Raw genomic sequence first — 22,897 nt, 5'->3', positions numbered from 1 at the left:
TTCTTCTATTATATTGAATAACATCCTTAGAAGGTTTTAATATCCTATGTGAAATTATATTTGCTTCCAATAATGTTGGGTCACATGACATTCCTCCCACATGTGAAGAAGCTCTGTATGGGTGGGACTATGCATGTCTAACTTGTAAAATAGAAGCAGCAACTCAGAGCAGGATTTTTTATTTTGGATGCTCTTATTCTGTGGAATAGTATTCTTGTTGAAATACAACGGGCACCCACTACTTGCACTTTCTGGAAACAATTGAAGACATTTTTATTCTGAATGGCTATTCCATCTTGTTAAATGGTCCTTTACCATGAGTGACTACTTTGATCGAGTTTTAGTCTTGTTTTGAAGTTTTTGTGGTTTTAACTTTTTCATTATGTTATTTGTAAATTACCTTGAAATGGTTGTTTAGAACAGTGTTTCCCAACCTTTTTTGGGCAAAGGCACACTTGTTTCATGAAAAAAATCTCGCGGCACACCACCATTAGAAAATGTTTAAAAAATTAACTCTTTGCCTATATTGACTATATATAAAGTAACTCTCTTTAATAGGAATCAAATAAACACAAAGAAAGTATTTTATAATTACTTTATTATGAAATAGTAAGTAAACAGAAATATGAAAAATTATAAAATACTTGATTCAGTGCGCAACCTGGGCCTGTTTGGCTGAACACAAAGCTGATATTCTGGCTGGAATCGAAGAAAGACACACACGTAGCTCTTCGTCAACAGCTCTCAGTCTCTCTCTGTATTTAGTTTTTATAGCAATCATGCTTGAAAAGCTCAACTCACAGAGATATGTAGTGGAAAATGGGAGCAATGTCAAAATAGCTTTGTTTGCCAGAAGGGGGAACTCCTTGGCAATTTCCAACCAAAAACTGTCCAAAGGTAGATCAGCAAATCTTAGCTTGAAACCACGATTTTGTCTCAGTTCAGTTAGTTCCTCCTGCTCCTGTAAAGTCATGTCCTTTCCACCAACTGATGCTGAGCTATAAGGGTCCCTAACCCAGTCAAGGCATTCAGTGGAGACTGAAGAGAAATAAAATGACAACTTCCCCTCGAGAGTTTTTAAATGTTTAGCTATTATCTCACACAGTGCAGCAGTGTGAACACCTTGCCATTGCTTGGTGAGTGTGAACATTTCAAGATTGCCACTTTCCACGTGTTGATGCCAGAGTTGCAGCTTTGCACGGAATCCATTTATTTTATCTGTACTTGTAAGCAGGTTTTCATTTCGGCCTTGCATTCGTGTGTTCAGTTCATTCAGATGATGAAATATATCTGCCAGGTATGCCAGCCTTGCACACCACTCATCACTTGCAAGCAGTTTTGCGTAATCTGTCCTCTCATTTGTCAGAAACACTTTAAGTTCCTCCCGCAGCTCATACACACGAACCAAGACCTTGCCACGCGACAACCACCGGACCTCCGTATGAAACAGCAAGGTTTTATGCTTCGCTCCCATCTCCTCACACAAAGCTGCAAATATGCGACTTTTCACGGGTCGTGACTTTACAAAGTTTACCATGCGTACAACATCATCCAACACATGAACTAGGTCTGCTGGTAAAGTCTTGGCTACGAGGGCCTCACGGTGCAAAAAACAATGCGTTACAATAACATTTGGATTTCTTTCCTTCACTCTGCTTACAAAGCCTTTGGTGTTCCCGACCATGGCTGCAGCTCCATCGGTGCAGACACTTATGCAGTTTTCCCACTTAAGTCCTCCTTGTTCAAGGTATTCTGATGTGACCCGAAAAATTTCTTCTCCTGTTGCTTTTTCTGGCAATGCCTTGCAGAAAAGAAGTTTTCTCTAATTGCATCACCATCAACAAAACGCACATTGGCCAAGAGTTGAGCATGTCCACTGATATCAGTAGACTCGTCCAGTTGTAATGCAAATTTCTCACTGCTATGGATCTTTTCCAAAACCACACTTTCAATGTCTGCAGACATGTCATCAATACGTCTGGAAATTGTGTTGTTTGAGAGAGGTACTTTGGCTATTTCCTTAGCTGCTTCAGGTCCGAGCATCTCCTCTACAATAGCTTTGCAGGCGGGAAGTATTAATGTCTCTGCCACAGTGTGCGACTTTTTTGTCTTGGCTATAAGTTCAGCAACGTGATAGCTAGCTTTAAGAGCTCTTTCATTTACCTTTGAGGTTTGTCTCATGAAAGTTGCCTGTTTCTCCGTGTTTTCACGCAGGCGAACAAAATAGTCCACATTCTTGTTTTGAAGCGAAGGGTGTTTCGTTTGGAGATGGCGTTTAAGTTTGCTTGGGACCATAGCACTGTTAGCTAGCTTTTCACCACACACCACGCACAGTGGAGTTGGTTGGTTTGCATCTCCGGTGAAAGTAAATCCAAATGAAATATAGCTTTCGCTATATTGCCTTGTGACAGAGAATTTGCTTGAGCTAACCATCTTTGCTTTCTTTTCATGCCCACTCGTACTTGGCCTCTCATCTGGCTCCAAATTTTGTTCAGAGTCCGGTTCTTTTCTTTTCAAAAACTTTTCCATCACTGCAGTATTCGGCCTCTCTGCAGTGCCGACTCCCGCTGAGTCCTGGTCTCTGTGCTCGGGCGGGAAGGAAGTCGGAAGATGATGTCCTACTGTGATATGTCCAGGCTGGAGTCCGAACCAATCACAGCCAGGCAAAAACATGCATACTGTGTGAGCTCAATGCAGCGGCTCACTTCTGCAAAGGAAAAAAAATGGGTTTAGATGGGGGGGGGGAGAGGCGGGGTAGTCGTTATACAGAACAGTTTTTACTGCCTGTGTTACGGGCACGAATTATACATGGGAATGGCGGGAAGAGTGACGGCAGCACACGCAAAAGCAGAAGCCACGAGGTCACCGAGGGCCTAGGCTGCTGCGGAACAGCGGTTGAAAAACACTGGATTAGAGAGGGCAAGAGCAAGGCAATTTCCATTGAGCTTCATGGCTAAGCAAGGAATTGAACTTCCAACATGGATGTCTTCCCCAGTTTACAGAAAACCTAAAAAGGTTGAAAAACACTAACAGCGGTTGAAAAAGACTGTAATAAGGCCACTGTGCTGTATACGCTGTTAAGTTTGTGAGAAAGTTTTTGCTATCAAGCCTGCTTGGACATACCTAAACCATCTTTCCCAAATAAATTTTATTTATACCCCGCCCTCCCCAGCCAAGACTGGGCTCAGGGCGGCTAACAACAAATTAAAAAACAAGTCGATTGAAATATAGTAAATAATAAAAAATAAGTCGATTGAAATAAAAACAATAATAAAAAACAAGTTGATTTAAATAAAAAAAACCAATAATAAAACAAGTTGATTGAAATATAACTTAAAAACAAGATTAAAATACAACATTTAAACATCAAAATGCGGTTGAGTTGCAGAATTCTGCAAGCAGAATAAATTCCACAGCCCCGATGCATTGGCACCTCGTGCCGTTTGAGTTGCAGAATTTATTCAGCACACAGAAAATGGCCTTTTGGGGGGTGAATGTGGATGAAGCAGGAAGAGAACTTTTTTTAAAAAAGGCATGCATGAAATCTAGCCCCAAACACACACACGCACACTTTCCCCAAAGTGGTTGATGACGCAGGATATTTCCACATGCTTCTAAAATGCACATTAAATAAAATGAGAGAGAGGAGTGCACGCACTCACCTGCCAGCCTCGGAGCTGTGGAATGCAGTGCAGTCTGTGTCCTTCCAGGCGCCAACTCAGACCTGCTGTGCTGTTTCGTTCCCCCGGCGTCGCTGCCTTCATCCAGCCGGATGCCTCTCCTGCCCAAGGGACGTGTCAGCAGCCACCCGGCGTGGGGTAGAAGCAGGACGGCCCCACTTCCTGCTGCCCACAAGGCTTTGGGGTGAGAAACACGGAGGGGCAGGAGAGTGGAGGTTCCCTTAATTGGAAAAAGCAGGGAGGCAGGCTGCTTGATGCCTGCTGAAGGGAATCCCAAAGGCGCGATCGTGCACGCGCAGGCTGAGCGGCAATGGGAAGTGGTAGCAGCGGCGGCACACGAAGTCCCCCAGGCAGCGGAGCAGCTCGCCCGTCGAAGCCTGCACGATCACCCGCTGCGGGGAGCCGGGGGCGGCGGCGCGGTTGCCGGGCAGCGGCGGGGGTGGTGGCGGCGGTGGCTGCTTGCCGCCCTCCTGGGCGGAGGCGGGCACGGTGGGCACCGGCACGGCCAAGGGCCCCTGCTTGGTGCCGTCGAGCATGCGCAGGCCCAGTAGCGAGCGGCAATGGGGCTAGCCGGAGAAGAGAGGGCGAGCCCCCTCCGCTCCGGCCCTAAAAAGGACAAGCCACGCCCCCTCCAGCCAGCCGATTGGCTGGCCAGGAGGCGTGGCCGGATGGGATTCCCCTGCTCTCGCGGGGGCTGAGATGGCCGGATGGGATTCCCCTGCTCTCGCGGGGGCTGAGATGGGATTCCCCGCTCACGTGGGGGCGGATGGGATTCCCTGCTCACGTGGGGAAGGGCGTGATGCCCGCAACCCCACCTCCTGGGGCAGGCCCAGTAGCGAGCGGATGCGCAGGCCCAGTAGCGAGCGGCGATGGGATGTGGGAGCTCGCTCGCTCGCCGCCCCGCGTGTGCTCGCCGCCGCCGCCCCGCCTCTCACCGCCCGACTCGCCCGCCTCCACGGAACACAAGGCAAAGTTCCACGGCACACTAGTGTGCTGCGGAACAGCGGTTGGGAAACACTGGTTTAGAAGGCACGTAATAAATTGATGATGATGATGATGGAACTGAGAACATCCCATTATGCCTGCCTGATGTTGAGCACCAGCATAACAATATTGTAGTGGTTAAGAGCGGTGGACTTGTAATCTGGTGAACTGGGTTCGTGTCCCCGCTCCTCCACATGCAGCTGCTGGGTGATCTTGGGCTAGTCACACTTCTCTCAGTCTCACTCACTTCACAGAGTGTTTGTTGTGGGGGAGGAAGGGAAAAGGAGATTGTTAGCCACTTTGAGACTCTTTAGGGTAGTGATAAAGCGCAATATCAAATCCAAACTCTTCTTCTACAGTGGTGCCCCGCAAGACGAATGCCTCGCAAGATGGAAAACTCGCTAGACGAAAGAGTTTTCCGTTTTGGAGGTGCTTCGCAAAACAAATCTCCTATGGGCTTGCTTCGCAAGACGAAAATGTATTGCGAGTTCCTGCGGGTTTTTTCCCCTCCCCCCCTTTTTCTAAGCCGCTAAGCCGCTTATCAGCTGATCCGATAAGCTGATAAGCCGCTAAAAGCCGCTAATAGCGCTAATCCTCTAATCCGTCAATGGGCTTGCTTCGCAAGACAAAAAAACCGCTAGACGAAGAGAATCACAGAACGGATTCTTTTCGTCTTGCGAGGCACCACTGTACTTCTGTATTGCATCCTGGACAGAGAGACTTCAAGCTGGTAGCCTAAGAGAATGAAGAATTGTTTCATTTTGGTCCTTATATTGTAATTCTCAGATCTCTTTTCTGCAGCTCCTTTAACTTTTACCTACCTTTCCCCTTCATACTGCTAGTTAGGATGTACAATGTAGAGATCCTTACATTCACCACATATGTCAAACTTACTGAGCTGTTACTTCCTAAGTGTATAGGAAGGTCTTAACTATTCATTTGAAAACAGCAAAATTATGGGGTTTGGGGGGGGTAGGTGGGGAGGAGGGAAATGAAGCTGTCTCTCTGGGTTTGAGCAAGCTTCTGTCCAGATTATGTCTCCCCATCTACTGCCAGTTCACCAAATGCTGACACTTTATTCACTTCTCAATTGTGCAAAGCATAAAACTGACCTCTCAGACAAAACTTTTCACGTCTTACCACAGGGGCTAATGGATACATCCTTGGGTGTTATTTTTTTATATGTACCCCATGTTTTCATAAATTGTTGTACAATTAATCTCAACTCTTCTTGGTAATATGTTTCATTATTAGAGATCCAAGGGAGCACTTCTAATAAGATAGCAATGCAGAGTTGTTTTAATTGGTACCATGTGTTTTTCAGTATTTTCTGATGTCTCTGAACATAGCCAACCTAATAACTGTGTGGCTTAATAGTATACTAACAAACTTGGGACTGTAAGTCCATCCTTGTGCATTGGGGCCTGTTTAGTAAGAGCCTTCCTCAATCCTGTCCAATATCTTCTGCCAGTTTTCCAGTTCTTGATCATCTGAAGCAGAAAAAATATTAATACAAATAAAACTTAATAGTTGCAACATTTTAATTGTACAGATTAGATAGTTTGTTCCAAAATGGGAAGTGAAAGTTATGGCTGCTTCATAGAGATAATATTTCTGTGTAATTTTAATTTGAGTTGTGTTTACCTGAACCCAATGGCTTCAGATTCAGAGGAATGCCAGCTGAAGGGTGTTGATGGAATGTGACTTTCCCACCCCTGTAAAGTTTCTCTTAAGGATTCTGGCTGGGCTGAGGGAAAAGGTGGATTGCAAAAATGAAGCAGAAACACTTTCCATGAGCAGGAGATTTGTGATTAGTCATTTGGTTTAGAAAAGTAGGTGTAATTCAGGCAGGGAGATTCTAATCAGTAAATAGAGCATTGCTCATTAATCCTGGGTTTTCCTAACCTCCTCAAGGACAATAGAAGGCTCACCAGCTTAAGCTAGTGAACAAATTTGCGACAAACTGTTCCACCTTGTAGTGTTTCTCTTTGTCAAAAGCGACAAGGCCTTTGGGCAGCACACATCCAAGCATTTATAGGACGTGCTGGGACACAGCCCATCTCCAAAAGTAGTTTAGGGAGGAGAAAAGGCATATTTCTCCAGGTCTACCTTATTGTGGGGCTGGAGGAAAATTCCTCTTGTGGGGCTGGGGATAAATAACTGGAATTCTCTTCATCTCCCACCAACTTCAGGAGTTCTCTGCTTAGGAACCATCATGAAGCTTGGCTTTTTCTGCCATTAAAATTCCTTACATCATGACTATTCAAAAGTCTCTCACTGATATTGGCATGTTCTCCTTCTCTTGAACAATAAGCTTTCATGGGGATTGAAATCCACGTTTTCCATTTGTTGCTGACCTTTGATGATACACTGATTTATTGATAAAAGTATTGGTTGGAAACAATTTTGTAACCATAAAACCTAAATTCTCTTGTTAGTGTAAATAGACTGTGAATTAGGTAGCAACCAAGGATGTGGTGATAACGGGGACATTCTGCTGAGGTGAGAAATGTAGTCCTATCTCACTCCCCATCAAATGGAAATGATCCCATCCCTCATACTGAAGGGAGGAGCCTCTAGAACAGGGTGGTTGAGCTTTTCATAGCAAGTGGGCTGCAAAGGTAGTACAACATGGAACCCATGGGCTGCACACTGCCTTGTTGCACATAGGGGAAGCAAGGCCAAAAGTTGACACCCCCCCCCGCCCTTGCGCTTCCTAATGCTGGCTAAGCGAGGTTCAGGGCTTTGGGAAGGAGGCAGAAGACACTGGCAGGGTCCTAGAGCCCTTCTTCTTCCTCCCCAAAGCTGGGAAAGCACAATTAGGCTTTGTGATGGAGGTGGGAGCACTCTTAAGACCCTGTCTGAGCCCTCATCCGTGCTTCCCACAGCTCAGCATCTTGCTTACCTGGCTTTGGGAAGGCAGTGTGAGGGCTAGTGTGTGTGCCAAATGTTGCTGAGGACCACCAAAAAGTCTCAAGGGACCACCCTACTCTAGAATAGGTTGCAATGCGAAACACAATATTCATTCATCAAATCTGGTTGACACTTTGAAGAAATGATGCAAAAACATATTGCCTATAGTTTCTTTATCAGAAACAGCAGCTATTCCATCAGGCTGAAAGGCTGTTTTGGGGCTCCTCTCCTCAAGTTTTTCCTAGCTGGTTGTTCCTCTGTAAGTAAGAAGTTTCCTCTCCCCCCCCCCCATTCCAGTCACTTTCCTATTTTATTACGTATCTTAAATTGTAAATTTGAGGGCAGGGATTGTTATCAGTGCCATTTGTAAGCCACTCTGGCAGTCATCTTTGGCAGAAGAGTGGGAAGAAAGTTCCTTAAATAAATAAAACTAATTTTACAGTTTGTTCAGAAAGTTGTCAGGAAAGTGTCCATTTTGTAACATAGAAAGGTTCCGACCTTCTCTGGAGTTCATGCACCTTATAGAATGGATCTGAACATTGGAACATTTAATCATACACGCTTAGCTGGCTTCTGGCTGTTTCCCTATATAAATAAGAAATGGGGAGGGAGAGAAATCTATCTGAATCCTCTAGTCAGTATTTCTTCTGCCTGGTTCACGTACCAATAGTAGCATGCGCCAAGTTTCACTTGCTACGTCTTCTATCTGAAGAGGAGATATTATGCATGTTTATTTTATGGTTTCATTACGTACATGGTTGTGTGGCCCATCTAACCTGTAATTAGATTTGAGTATGTTTGAGATTGAAAAATCACATTTCACCTCATTGCTTTAAAATCTTACAGTATTAGCAAGGCAAGTATTTTTTTTTATGGATAGCTGTTTTTGTATGTTGTGGTTCATCACCAACTACTCTATCAAGGCCAATGAGACAATAGCACAAAAACTTTATATCATGCAATATTATATAGCCACTGTTGCAAACCTTTTAACTTTCAGCTTATCTTCATCAACACATCTATTTTTCAGAAGTTATTAAGGAGAATGCATGCATTCAGGATTTCTGTAGTGGCAATAGTTGGAGATTTGTCTCATTTTGAGATGAGCAAATTATGACATGCTGTAATTTGGAGTCTGCTTTTTTGTTGTTGCAGTTCCCAGAGTGTGGTTTTTTTGGCATGTATGACAAAATTCTCCTGTTCCGCCATGACCTGAACTCAGAAAATATTTTACAGCGGATTACATCAGCTGAAGAAATACGTGAAGGTGACCTCGTTGAGGTTGTTCTCTCTGGTAAATAGGTTTTCAATGTGGTTCCCTTGTTGTTACATAAAGCCATGATATTACCATTGCTTCAAAATGGTTGAAATTTGTGGACTGCTTTATAAATATTAAAGGTTACTTGGAATAAAGTAGATGAAATGACACCTTACTGAACCAGCTTCTACAGATGAAAATGGTTGAATTTGTGTGTAATTGGATAATCTTAATTATCTTCTGAATTTTTTGGAATTAGTAAATTGTCAGTTACTTGATCTACAATAGCAATCACTGTGTTCTAAATAGTGTAGAAAGTCCTTCATACAACCTTTATTAAAAAACAGGTTTGTTTTTTGTTTTTTAAAAAAATGTATATAGTTGTATGTCTTACAATGCATGCTTTGTAGGAGTTGAGCATAGTCATCAGTTTCTACCAAAGGCAGTTTGCTGAGGCTACCATTATTTTAAAAAATCATTCCAGTCAATCATACCTATAAATATTGCTGTAATCAAGTGGGACTCACTCCTGTTTTATAATGTATTTCTTAAAAGCATTGGCTACAGTCGAAGATTTCCAGATTCGTCCTCATATGCTATATGTGCATTCTTACAAGGCTCCCACTTTTTGTGACTATTGCGGAGAGATGCTTTGGGGCTTGGTACGACAAGGGTTGAAATGTGAAGGTAAGTTTGTCAGTAAGTGCATCTTAAGTATGACATGTATCTATGTCCATGTATCTATTGTCCATGACAATACACACTTTCAGTGATTTTGTGTATTGTACTTCAGTCATATTTAAAAATAAAACATAGTAGGTGTAACTCAAAGAGCAAGACATGTTATTATTTGAATTTGTTTTTCTAAAAGTCTTACCAAGTCAGCAACCACATCCTCCCCGATAATGGCTTTCTTCTGTGGCAAGCAAAATTTCTGTTTGACAGTGCTACAGAGATATAAACAACCCAATCCTAAGGGTTTTAGGGCTGTCATATTAGGTTTAGGGTATGCAAAGCTAATGTCAGTGCAACATTAGAAGCTGTAGCATTATGCCAATGCTGCAGACAAACATGCTGGTACAAATGTTTTGGTCTGACGTGTTGATTAGAGAAATGTTTCCTTTTCTTGTCACAGCTTTTTATAACACGCAAATAAAGTTCTGAATGGGCATACCTTTTCATGTGGCCCTTGTTCAGTTGGCTGCAGTACCTTCCTCAGTTCTCCTGTCAACAGGCTGTTGTCCAGGTATTAGTAACACGACACTTCATGCTTATTGGCTTTTACTCAACTCCTGTGGTTCCAGCTGAGCCAGGAGTACATTGTTTAGATAGTCTGCCAGGGGAAAGAGAGCTGAGGAAGATCAGCGGCAACATGTATTGCATAACAGGCCCCGTTTTCAGGCTTTAGCTAGGGTGAAGCAGGGTCAGAAAAGCAAGTATTCAGGCCAAAAAAATTCCATGCATTACACAGATCTGCTGATAAATACACCACCACTCTGTTGTGCTAGGAGATTATTAAAATTATATTGAGAGTCAAATTCACCATGTTTTGGCTTGATCTGTCTTTTCTGAAAATATGATCCTAATTTATTACTGTCAATTCTATTTAAATGAATGGTATCATTCATAATAAGTTGTTTATCTCCCTTCCCTAATGCTAATTTTATTAGGGTGTGGATTAAACTACCACAAGCGATGCGCCTTCAAGATCCCAAACAACTGCAGTGGTGTAAGAAAGAGGCGTTTATCTAATGTGTCTTTACCAGGATCTGCACTTTCAGTCCCAAGATCAGTGCAAACTGAATATACAGTCGCAGTCACAGAAGAGGTATTTAGATGATTTCTCTCTCTCTTAAGGTGGGATTCCATTCAAGTTGCATAAGCTACTGTCATGTGTCAAGGCACATAACCCCAAACCTTCCTTTCGTAAATATGTGGGGCTCCTGGAGCTCCTTATCTGTGTTCTGATTTAATTTGTGCTGAGGTTCAGCTGCTCAAATAGCCTTAGAGTAGATTTTCAATTTCAGAGATTTTCCCTGCAAAGTTTGTTGCTAAGTTTCTAAAGCACTCTTCTACAAAATATCAAAACTGATATATAAAAAATATAAAAGCATAATAAAATAATAAAGTATAGTCTGAAATCGTGTGAGGACACCATCTTGCTGAAGCTCAGTAGGTCTGTGTCTGGTCAGTGCTTGGATGGGTGACTTCCTGCGAACAAAATTTATGCCACCTTGGGTTCCATGATGGAAGAGAGATAGGATATCAATGTAAGAACAAATGGTTTAATGGTTCAGATTTGTGAAGTAATTGTGACAAGATGCTAAATCTGTAAGCCGTACACTTACCAATACATGACATTATCCCATTTTTGGCATGGTGCATGTTGCCATAAATCATTTGAAGGGTGTGATGCAAGGTATAATCACTAACAACTTCCCCTTTCTTATTCTACCCCTCCAAAGCACAGCAAATTTAATATGGTTTTCCTTTTTTGTGTGTTGTGTGTGTGTTTATAACCAAATCAATCACTTAACACTAGGTGATAAAGGTTAACAATGGAAATATTACATATATATTAGGTAAAAGTAGGATTTAATATCCTGATTTATTGCTATTCTGAATGTAATAGGATGAATATATAGTTCAGCAGTGCCCTATTGCTTGAAAGGTAGATGGCTCTATTCATGAGTGTAGATGTTACAGTTGTATTAAATTAATAAAAACCCACCCCGTCTGCAATCCAGTGAGAGCTTGATCAGGTTAGATCAGACCCTCAGTCTGACTTGAACCTTCATCTCACTCACTTTAAGAAATTAAACACCAGCTGGTGGCCATAGCAAAAACAAGGCATGGACCTTATTAAAAGTGATGGTGGATGTCTTCTGAAGTATTAAGGAGGGCTGTTTAATATCACTGGTAAATGCCAACAATTTGGTTTCAGCTCGCACCTAGGTTGGTGTAGTAATATATGTCTTCTGTGTTATTTAGATTCCATATTATGGCTACTTTTTCCAGGCTAAAGTAGAAACGTAAGAAGAGTTCTACTGGATCAGACCAAAGACCCATCTAGTCCAGCATCCTGTTCTCACAGTGGCCAACCAGTTGCCTTTTAGTTTGCTATAGTCTTGTTGGTAAAGGAGGCCTGGAAAGGATTGGGAAGCTAGGAATGATAGGAGCCTAGGGAAAATATCAGGAGAATTAGGTCTGCATCACAAGTTCACGCCCTGCATGTCTGCTTTTCTTTTCAGCGTCCCCTTCTAGAGCCCAGTAAGAGGATTCCTTCCTGGAGTGGGCGTCCAATATGGATGGAAAAGATGGTGCTCTGCAGGGTGAAGGTTCCACATACCTTTGCTGTTCATTCTTACACTCGACCCACCATATGCCAGTACTGCAAACGATTGCTCAAGGGTCTCTTCCGCCAAGGAATGCAGTGTAAAGGTAAGAGTATTCACTGCTGCAGGGTTAATATTGTTATTTGTACAGCTTTTTCGTATTCTTAGCCATAAACCCAAAGCCTGAGTTAAAATTATTTCAGCAAGAAGGGATGCAAGCTTTGAACTACTCCACTAAGTCCTCTTTGTAGCTTTTTTTAAAAAAGAAGAAGTAAAAAACCAGGCAAAACTATTGTGGTTTTTCACAAACATAGAATATCCCAAGTGTACAGAAACTCCTACCTTCTCACCTTCACTCTCTTAGTATTAGACATGGGACCACAAACTTTGCAATTGATATGCACAGCATCATAGAATCGTAGAGTTGGAAGGGACCCAACCCCCTGCAATGCTGGATCACAGCTAAAGAATCCCTGACAGATGGCCATTCAACCTCTTAAAAAACCTCCAATGAAGGAGATGTGAGGGACCAGATGGGAGGCTGGGGTGTGGTCCAGCAGATTAACCTCCAGTTGCAGATCCCTGTTGTAGCCTATTGGCAAAGCAAGTATTTATAAAGCCATCCCCACTTTAAAAAAAGATGTTTGCATTTAATTTATACTCTTATTAAAATTTTAAGCAGTGTGTAAAATATAGTATTACAATACTTATCTGAGAAACCCACTTATTTTCCTAAGTCTCAAATGTAATCTGTGATTCAACATGGCAGTATAGTTTTGTTGTTTATATGCCATCAATAGCCTGTGTCTCTAGATCATGGATCATCTTTTTTCTTTCCCCCCGCAGACATATGCCTCTGTATATTTACTACTTGGTATGAACCCTTGTCTTATATTTTGTATGTGAAGTGCTTAGTTACTTGTGGCACTCAATAATACGTTGTTTGTGTAGGGATTAGTTTTTTAGTTTCATAGCAGTAGAGATATTTTAAAGTAGAGAGTTCAGTAATGAAGTTTGCAAATTAACACACACAAAATCTTTTATGTACAATTTAAAAGAAACAGTCTGGGGACATCCTTTTCAAGAACATAACAGTGGTAAATAAGCCTGCAAAAAGAACCTGCTGGGGCCTAGCTGTGTTCTTCCAGCACCCCATTGCTTTTCTGTGCTGCCTTTCCTCTGCTGGCATTTTTCTACTGGTTTTTCTCCACTGGCAGCCCACTTGGTTTCTGTGGAAGGCAGAGAGGAGGGATGGTTCATACTCCTGCATGCAATTTATTGTTGCACATGGCTACTTGGTGAGTGCTTAGATACAAATGCACCCCCAAAATAAAAAAAATGTAGGTGTCATGTAAGGGATATTTAAAGAGTTTCTCCATAAATGTATGAGTGAAAGAAACCATTTTTTTGTTGCTTTAGACTGCAGATTTAACTGTCACAAACGTTGTGCTTCTAAAGTACCCAAAGATTGTCTTGGAGAAGTTGTGTTCAATGGAGGTAAGAGCAAACATGTTCTGAATCGTAAATAATTATTTGTGTATTGATTTTCAGTGTGACTTGCAATATATTTAAAAGGTGAGATAGAAGTATGTATATATTTAAATTTGGGAATTTTGTTAATGTTTTTACATACTTGAGTTGACTGAATGTGCTCCTTATCTGCTGAAGTGAAATACATTAACAACTTTGGTCTCTTCAGCAAAGTTGATAGTGAATTTCCATTGAAAGAGTATTCAGTCTTGTGGTCCCTAGGAGAGTGTCTGAGGAGCCATAGGATATTGTGCTAGGGTAGGCTGCAAGGCTCTCTGGGTAATTTATGCCACCGTTTCCCATTTAAGTATTACTAGGTCTGGCAGTAAAGAAATCTAGACCTGAAGTATTTATAGTATTCTGAGAGCGGGGAATGCTTTTCTAGACTCCTGCCTTGCTTATGGCAGCAGTCCAATATGTAATTCTCAGTTTCTCTCCTTAAAAGCATAGAGGGTGCGGAAATGCGAGGCAAGGTGAGTAGACCAGATCCCACAGCTATGCAAAAACATAACCAATCCCAGAGTTCAAATTACAAGAGCAGATTTATTTAAAGCACTGGAAGAAATAGAAAGCTATTTTAAATATAAGGAAACGTCTATTTGCTATCCAAGGCAATCTTAGTAATTTACAAATTATTTTCAGCTGACATGCAGAACAGCATGGGTCATCCCAGGCAATTCATAGAAGGCATTCAAGGGAGAGATGGAGATCATTTAAAGACCTTGCCCTTTCTTTAAAAAAACAACCCTCTGAAGATTCAGTTGGGGGGGTGGTGGTTAGCTGGCCAGGTAGGTAAGGTATCCACCAACCAAGGGAAGGCAGTTCTCCTTGGAATCTTTGAGGTTCATCACATATGCAGATGGAAGGGATAAGAAGTGTGAATGGGCAAATTACCTGATTTTCCCCAGCCCCACCCTGTGGGGTCAGAATGGGGTAAGCAATCTCACATGCATGTGAGGCAGATGTTTTAGATGTGACTTATGTGCCCTAATTAAGGACATCAAACCATCAATTTCAGTTGAGTTTCTACGCAGTTCTAAGTGGGATTCAGTGTTGGTGAAGTGTAGGGTGCACAGTGGGGAATATACTGTTCCCTCCAAAGTCTTGCTGGCCTGTGCAGGCCAGGGCAGGAAGTGAGGAGGGGGCAGACCTTACCCAGTGTTTTCCTTTTACATAGTTTCACTTCACATTCTATTCTCTCTCCCTGCTCTGCCTAATTTGTTTCAATGATTGGTGTGGTTTTCAACGGGTCCCTCCTCAGGGTACCTGGGCTAACTCCTCCAACTTTTCCCACCCCTCATCCTGATCTTGACCCCCCCCCAATGTCTCATGATATTAAGGCCCAGTCCAGGGTCTCTTTGGAGAATGAAGGGTCTTGGATTCAATGGATCCAAGCCTCTGCTGGATTCTTCAGAATCCCAAGTTTGGGGGCATAAGTTGCTTTGGGGCCTAGTTGTCAGTGGTAACTGTGTTGGTAATATAAACCTATTGCACCTTTGCAGGCATAATAGGGGCTTCTGCAGTGGTGGTGCCTGCCCCCTTGGCAGAGGTCTGTGGGGGGACCTACCTATGTGCAGTTCTGGACCTTACCAGCCGTGGGATCTGGGGATTGGGATCTCTCCATTAGATACTGAAATTGAGGGAAGAAGAATATGTTTGGACAGCATATGCTTTCACTGGTGCCTTCAGCATCCCGCTGCTTCTCCCCTGTTGCAATAAAACTTGAAAGAATTTTTCTGCTGTAGTCAGTAGAAGACTATTTTCAAGCATATTACAGTGTGTGTGTGTTTGGATTAACCTTTGTATGCTGAGCTGTGACACTTGCCTGCCCGGCTTGAAAAACTCACTAAAATTAGGGTTGAAAATTGACTCCAATGCAAGGCTTTTTTCAAGCCTAGTAGTTGGGGGGACGGGCATGATCTTTCTTTTGGGAGGGAAGGTTAACCCTAATGAATAGCAGGGTGGAAATTTGAATGTGTGTAAGTGTGGTTGCGGTGCGCAGAACAGTTTCTCAGGTTCTCAGATTTATCCACTGCACAAAAAAGTTGGGCAACGCAATGCCAGAAGTTGATTCTGGAGCCTCACAGTAGCTGCCATTGATGTATTATACCCTTTGCACTCTGATGGAACTGGCTTCCTAGTTTGACACCTCTGTTTTAATTGCTAGCATTACATAACTCCTAATTTCCTCTGTGTAGGGGAGAATTTACAGAATCTTTTCTAAAGCAGAAATGTTGGAGAGCATGTTTGTGTAAAATTCCTTCTTCATTATTTTGTCTCTGTGCCTGTCTAAAGATACTAGAAAAATCAACCCTGTGTGTGGCAGTTGTGGCTGCCTATCCTTGGCTGCCCTGCTCTGTTTGAAGCAGCAGAAAGCTGGGTTTAACTTGCATTAGTATTGAACCAGGTGTAAAGAGAGTTCTGTTCTCTGATTCCCATCCTGTCCACACCCTTCCCTGGAAAGACATAGTCATGATGTTCTTGCATCAGAGGAGAGGGAGTTGGCTGGCACAGGAGGTGGAAGAACTATGATGATGCCAACTTTCCACTGATGGAGAATTGCCCTGTGTCAGGAAGTACCTACATAGCATGAAGTGGCCTTAGTAAAACAAAAACATAGCCCAATTGTTTTTACTTTTTCTCCTGTCTTGGCTGTGTTTGATTGAATATATTTGATTTTGTTACATATGTACTGACGGCTGCAACAGATTTCTAATTCATTCCTGACTAAAATTGTGATGTAAATGATTTTTCTAATATGAATGAATAATAATATTTTGGAACCTTTTGTTTTTATATGGAATAAGAACCGGCTAGTCCAGGTCAAGATATGGATATGCCAATGGAGGTTGACAGCAGTGAAATGAACAGTGATGGAGGTAGGAGCTTGGATGATACAGAAGAACCCTCTCCCCCAGAAGACAAAATGTTTTTTATGGATCCAGCAGATCTAGATGGGGACAAAGATGAAGAGGCTGTCAAAACTATCAGGTTTGTAAAATCAAAGCATTGCATTGCATGTCTGTGAAGCTCCCTATTAAAGAATTTTTTCTGTTGAGAGGAGAATGAATTTTGCTGTTCACTTTTTATTATTTATTATTGGTTTTACAAGAGATGCTTTCTCACTCTTCAGCATAAGTGAAAAACAGGAATTAACAGAATTGATTAAATGTGAAAGTATGTAGGCTTGAACCTATTGGAAGTAGAATCCCCTGTGAGCGTCAACATGGAAATAAATTACATTATTGAAGAATGCTTAGCTATACTGACTAGTTGATGGAAAATGTTATGCTGACCTAGATTTATAGGGCTACTTTATTCTCCTGACCTTAGGCCAAACTCATTCCAGTCCTAATGCAAGTCAATTGATTGAATGGAGTTACATAAGGAATCAATTTTGCTCCTTGTGTGTGTTGCAAGTTAGGTTAAAGGAAACAACTTTTGGCTCATTGGATGTGACCTCTAAAGGGTCATGTGTTTTTACTCGTATATGTACTACTAGAGTAAATTATTTGAATTACAGCTCATACTATTGTTTATAAAAGATGAGATCCAGTGTAGTTTATGGAAATAGAGCAATGGATTTAGAATAGTATTCAGCTGTGGACTCATTAGGTGGCCTTAAAGAAATTTAAGCCTTAGCTCCATACTGTAAAGTAGGAATAATAAAGACAGATTTCACTGGGATGTAGTGAGAATGAAAGGGAGGATTGCAAGACCATTATCTACCTAAAGCCCAATTCATGTCTACTGTGTGCTTCAAATCATTTTCCTCTGTAGCAGGGTGGGGAACCTCATGCCTGGGGGCCAGATGTGGCCCTCTGTGCCTCTCTATCTAGTCCTTGAGACTCTTCCTGGCCACAGCTCCTCTGCCAAGGCCATACCCCTCTGTAGCACTGCTTTGACCCTCCTTGAGTGTTTTTGTGTGGAGGGTGTATGTCCTTAGATTCTGATTACTCTTCCTGCTTTCCTGCATGGAGGATAGAGAAGAGTGGGTGGATGTGTGTAAAAATTAGTCTACTGTACAAAAGTAAAATTCATGTTGACGGCTCTTTCTGTTACCGTCCCCACTTTTGCTTGTGGCCTTGCCTCCCACCAGCATGTGATTCCCAGAAGGTTGCTTAGAAGGGAATGCAGCCCTTGGCCTGAGAAAGGTTCCTCACCCTCAGTGTACAGACAGGGCTTGGACTCAGTACATTGCAACCAGAATGCAGGGCCCTGCTTGGTACCATCTTTCTTAGGCTGTGCTTGTCCTCTCCTCCCATGAGAAGATTTCAGAGTGGAAGTGGAGCTGAGTTCCTATCCTACTGGGCACGATTCAGGATAGCTGCTATAGTACTTATCTCTCCCTTCAAGAAAAATAGGAGCACGGGAAGATGGTTTTAGTTTAGGATAAGACTTAATTTAGGATAAGATTTTTGCTCTTTGTTACTGTCTCAATTGCTGTTGGATGTGTGTATATGTGGAAAGAGGGCTGAGTTTATATTCAGGCTTGGTTTGATGAAAGAGATCTAGGACCTCTTGTTTTGTTGGTTCATAGGGCAGGTTTGGGCTTTACTGTGACCTGCTGCCCAAGAGTTAATAAGTCTGCCTTGGCATCTTCTATAATGTTGTAAAAGACTTTGACTCCTCATCTAAGACTGTGTCATAGCCCCTTAACATGGTAACGTGTCTTGCCTAATCTGGGTGGGGGAGGGTTAGTGATTTTAAAAACAACTCTCTTGTCATCTGTATGATCATGATGTGCCCTACATAATGTTTTATCTTTAGAAGATTTTTGTTTAAGATGCAAGTAATAGTCAAGAATATTCTACTTGAAGTTTATCCTGAATTATAGCACAGCTATAGGGTGTGCTGAAATATGTATGATTAGAGACATGTGTTTCTTTTTTCAACAGCCCATCGACAAGCAATAATATTCCATTAATGAGGGTTGTGCAATCAATTAAGCACACAAAGAGGAAGAGCAGTACAATGGTGAAGGAAGGATGGATGGTTCATTACACTAGCAGAGACAACCTGGTCAGTAATTTTACCTCTACTTTTCAGTGTGATATTTACTTTTAGTTATTTTAAGTCTGGTATGGGGAAACTGTGGCCTTCCAGATACTGTTGGGCTCCCAACTCCTTCAAAGCAAGCTAGCGTGACAAATCGCTGAGTTTATGGGAATTGTAGTCCAACATTTAGAGAACCACAAATTCCTCACCTATTTTTTGCTTTAAAAATTGCTTTAAAACTCTCAAGAAAGGAAATGATCTGTGCTGCTCTGTTTATGCAAGTAGGGCTTCTTCAGTACTAGCTATGGGAGGAGAAAGCACTCTCTGTACTGGCTGAGCTCTGTCTGCCATTGTAACCAACAGAAGCCTTGTTTGTATGTTGGGCTCAGGATCACAATGGTGTGGTAGGGTTTCCCTTATCCAAGACAAGTTTCCTGAGCCATCTCTGTTGCAGCCTCTGAGGAGCAGCTAGAAAATGGGGTCACAGTATTGTCCTCCCCCTTCCATTGTTTTCCTGCTCAGATGTCTTGAGTCTTAAAGTTACCCTCTTTGCCTGATGGGGACTTTCCCAAAGTGTTGGGACAGTGATACCTACTGCTGCTGCCCTGGGATAGGAGGTGGTCACAGAAAAAAAGGGGGGGCACAGGAGGTACTGAGAAACATCTTGATCCTATGCATTGCTGCACAGGCTTGAGCTTTAGAGTAGGCACTGTTTGAAAAAGCATAGCTAATAGAACCTTTAAAGGCCATCATCAGTACAGGCCATTGAAATTGCTAACACGGATTCTGCTATAGGGTACCAATGTCTGTGTCTTAAAGAGAAACCCTCTCATATTTGTTGCAGAGAAAAAGACATTACTGGAGGCTGGATAGTAAATGTCTTACACTATTTCAGAACGAATCTGGGACAAAGTATTACAAGGTAAGTGATAATATAAATCTCATTTTTTTTTACTTATGTCAGTTTCCATCTAAAGTGTTGTTCCCCTAATGTTAATCTGTAGTTGAAATCCTTCATTTACATCCTTTTCTCTGCACAATACTCTATTTGTGTATTAACTGTTGAAACCTAAATATCATAGGTATGTTAAGATTGAGATGTTCTTTTAATGAAGGTGCACCGTGTCTCTTGTGTACAGTTCTTTATCTGTTTATTTGTGTGTTACAGTGCCCAGACATGCATGGATATTTTATGCCCCTTGAAACCAGACTAGTGAATGTCTGAGGGACTGGGGTAACAGAAGTAGAATACTTAGTGAAGAAAAGGATAGCATATATGGGAGGAGGCAAAGGATTGAGGGAGCCAAAATTGATCCTGTCCTGTGACATAGCTGGGAATAAGAAGGCTTACAAAGCACCTGACGGGCTGTAAAACTGAAAATAAGCAATTATGTTTGCTTGCTGAGTGGATGGTGAAAGGTCTTATCACTTTGGATATGGTATGGTGATTCTGTAATGATGAACTGGGTCATCGGGCTGCTACAGAAAGATTGATTCTGTGGACAGTGTAGCACCAGAGATGAAAGGCAATTCCAAACTGTATCGTGGGAGGAAAATGCCAGTTGGGTCCAGAGCAAAGACAAAACTTTATTAGCAGCCCTTCTTGATTGTAATATTTGTGCAATCCCAAGGAACCTAAAGAGGGACTAAAGCCAAGGCCACTCAGTGCTATCAAAATATTTCTACTTGAGTTCAGTAGCATACATTTTGTTATTGTTGCATATGCCCTCTACTCTTAGTGTTTAACATCTTTTGTTTCTTTTAGGAGATTCCGCTTTCTGAAATTCTTCAGGTGACTCAGCCGCGGGACTTCTCAAACGTGGTGCAAGGCAGCAACCCACACTGCTTTGAAATAATCACTGACACTATGGTGTACTTTGTTGGCGAGAACAATGGCAGCAATCATCATAATCCTGTTTTGGCTGCTACTGGAGTGGGACTGGATGTAGCGCAGAGCTGGGAGAAAGCTATTCGTCAGGCTTTGATGCCAGTCACGCCTCAGGCTAGCATTTGCACTGCTACAGGACAAGGGAAAGATCACAGTAAGAGCACAGAAGCACTCTCTTCTTCCTAATGGAGATCTGTGAAGTAATGGGCCCTGGTTCAACAAAATATTTTATGGGTTACTTATGCCTGCAACATGTCATGGGGCTGGCTCTGTATTTGAATCAGACCTTCAACTGCTACATATTTAGCATTAGTTAGTACGTCAGTGCTGTGCCTCTCGGAGTTGATTCCTGTCTTGCTAATTCTATATATGTAACGATTAAGGGCCTGATATTAAAACTGAAACTGTGTGGAACACCATATGAGTAAACAATGCAACTCTTCCTAGCCCGGTGTTGAAAGCAGTCCTCATGCTGCTAGTGTAGCCTTTCCAAAAATTCTTTCCCTTCCTGTGTGAGTTGTAGCCATTGACTAAACTCACCTGAAGTCATGCCATTTATCTTCTAACTATAGAGCAAGCAGGACCCTGCTCGTAGAATGCTGACATGTAACACAGCTTCAGTGGAGGAACTGAGAAGTCAATTTGGCTTACAGAAAAAAAACACGCAGAGAACCGTTGTCCTAGGAGCAGGAGGAACTGTGTACTGATGGCAGGAAGAGAGAGGGTGGTGACATGGGTGTTGATGGTGAAGAGGAGGATTAGAATCCTGACAGAAAGATAAATGAGTAGGCACTGGGCTAAGGAAGGCATGACCTGAGGGGAGGACAGGTGGAATTACAGCATGTGTGCTTCATAGCCAAGAACAGTGCATTTGTGTGGGGTGGGGGACAGGGAGGGCTAAATAGAAGGGTGGTGGGGTGAAACAGCTTGGACTGGATTTTTCGTGATTCTCCTTGTATTAAAAACAAGGCTGAGCCCTGGCACATTGCAGCTCTGAGCTAGAGGCAAAGAATGTGATGAAAAGCAGTACTGGGTTGTCTGACTGTTGAATTAAAGGAGATTCTGGCAACGTTTAGTGCCCCCAAAGACTGGTGTTTAGGTTCAGACCTATGTAACAGTCATGCAATACATTTTGTAAGCCTATTTGACTTGTACATAAGAAAAACGCACGTGCTTACAAATTCCTTAGTTCCTTTGAGGTGGAGACATAAGGAGAGCAAATTTCTTGAAGGAAGGAGGAACACGGGCAATGTTGATGGCCAGTGACAAAATAGAACTGAAGAAAAATATTCTGTGTTGTTGTGGTGGTAGAGCTCGGTACAAGGGAGATTTTGAAAGCTGTCTGTTAGGGGAACACAAAGAGGTGTTTGGAAATGTGATGCAGAGTGCCAAGGCTACATTTCACATATTAATTGGAATGTCAATAAATGTTTGGCTGCTAGGACATTGGTCTTTCATTGTAATACTGCTTCCACATTAAAAACATGTATATTTTCTCATTGCAGAAGAATTATCTGTCAGCATTTCTGTTTCGAATTGCCAGATCCAAGAAAATGTGGTGAGTCACAAAATGTAAATACTATTGTAGCTGGATTGTTATCAGTTGTCCCCCGATGGCTATTTTGTATCAAAATAATTGGAGATAAAGACAACTGAAAAGCTGAAGAACACATTGTTCCCATTAGGCAACAATGACTTGTTTGAAAAAAATCTATATATGGTAAAGTTTCTTAACCTTTTTAGTAGTAAGCAATGCAAAAAGAGAAGCCTTGTAAATGATACTTTTTAAGTTTCATCCATTCCCCCACTTGATATGCAGGAATTGAACTAAATACAATAAAGATTACTGCCAAATTTTGAACCTATAATGTAAAGCCATTATCAGTTGTTGGATGAGAATTAAGGCTTATTATTATTATTATTATTATTATTATTATTTTAAAAATACTATTGTTGGGGGCTGCCTTTTTGGTAGTTATTTCCCAAAAGGAGGAATGACTTTGTTCCCCAAGCATGAAATGTGCATCCATGTTCTGATCTAAAACCATACTTCGATGCCTTCTTATAGTAGGTTATGTGGGGGAAAAGGAAACCCCATAGTCTACGAAAATAAATGCTGCAGTCCTTTCCCCAGTTACTTGAAAGCAAGCCTCAATAAATTTGACAGAACATCTAAATGAATATGTATAGGATTTGGAGTTTTGGTAGAACATTGGTAGGATAATTGAAATGTTTTGGGACACGGGTGGCGCTGTAGTCTAAACCACTGAGCCTCTTGGGCTTGCCGATTGGAAGGTCGGTGGTTCGAATC

The 22,897-nt window shown here is 42.0% G+C and overlaps 1 protein-coding gene across 3 annotated transcripts in view; it reads left to right on the top strand.

Annotated features, from left to right (window-relative positions):
* The window catches only part of PRKD3 (protein kinase D3), a 57,053-nt gene that overhangs the window by 22,958 nt on the left and 11,198 nt on the right, over positions 1 to 22,897 (top strand). For all 3 annotated transcript variants that reach the window (XM_082215008.1, XM_082215007.1, XM_082215006.1), the window contains exons 3-12: positions 8,733 to 8,871; positions 9,391 to 9,522; positions 10,506 to 10,663; positions 12,087 to 12,276; positions 13,590 to 13,667; positions 16,508 to 16,691; positions 18,599 to 18,722; positions 19,543 to 19,620; positions 20,464 to 20,740; positions 22,092 to 22,144. In XM_082215008.1, the coding sequence (XP_082071134.1) occupies positions 8,733 to 8,871; positions 9,391 to 9,522; positions 10,506 to 10,663; positions 12,087 to 12,276; positions 13,590 to 13,667; positions 16,508 to 16,691; positions 18,599 to 18,722; positions 19,543 to 19,620; positions 20,464 to 20,740; positions 22,092 to 22,144 (1,413 nt within the window). The remainder of the gene's footprint in view (positions 1 to 8,732; positions 8,872 to 9,390; positions 9,523 to 10,505; positions 10,664 to 12,086; positions 12,277 to 13,589; positions 13,668 to 16,507; positions 16,692 to 18,598; positions 18,723 to 19,542; positions 19,621 to 20,463; positions 20,741 to 22,091; positions 22,145 to 22,897) is intronic.

This window comes from Podarcis vaucheri, assembly GCF_965113315.1.
Source record: "Podarcis vaucheri genome assembly, chromosome: 3".
In the NCBI taxonomy this organism is placed as follows: Eukaryota; Metazoa; Chordata; class Lepidosauria; order Squamata; family Lacertidae; genus Podarcis; species Podarcis vaucheri.
This window is presented reverse-complemented; position numbering and strand designations above follow the sequence as displayed.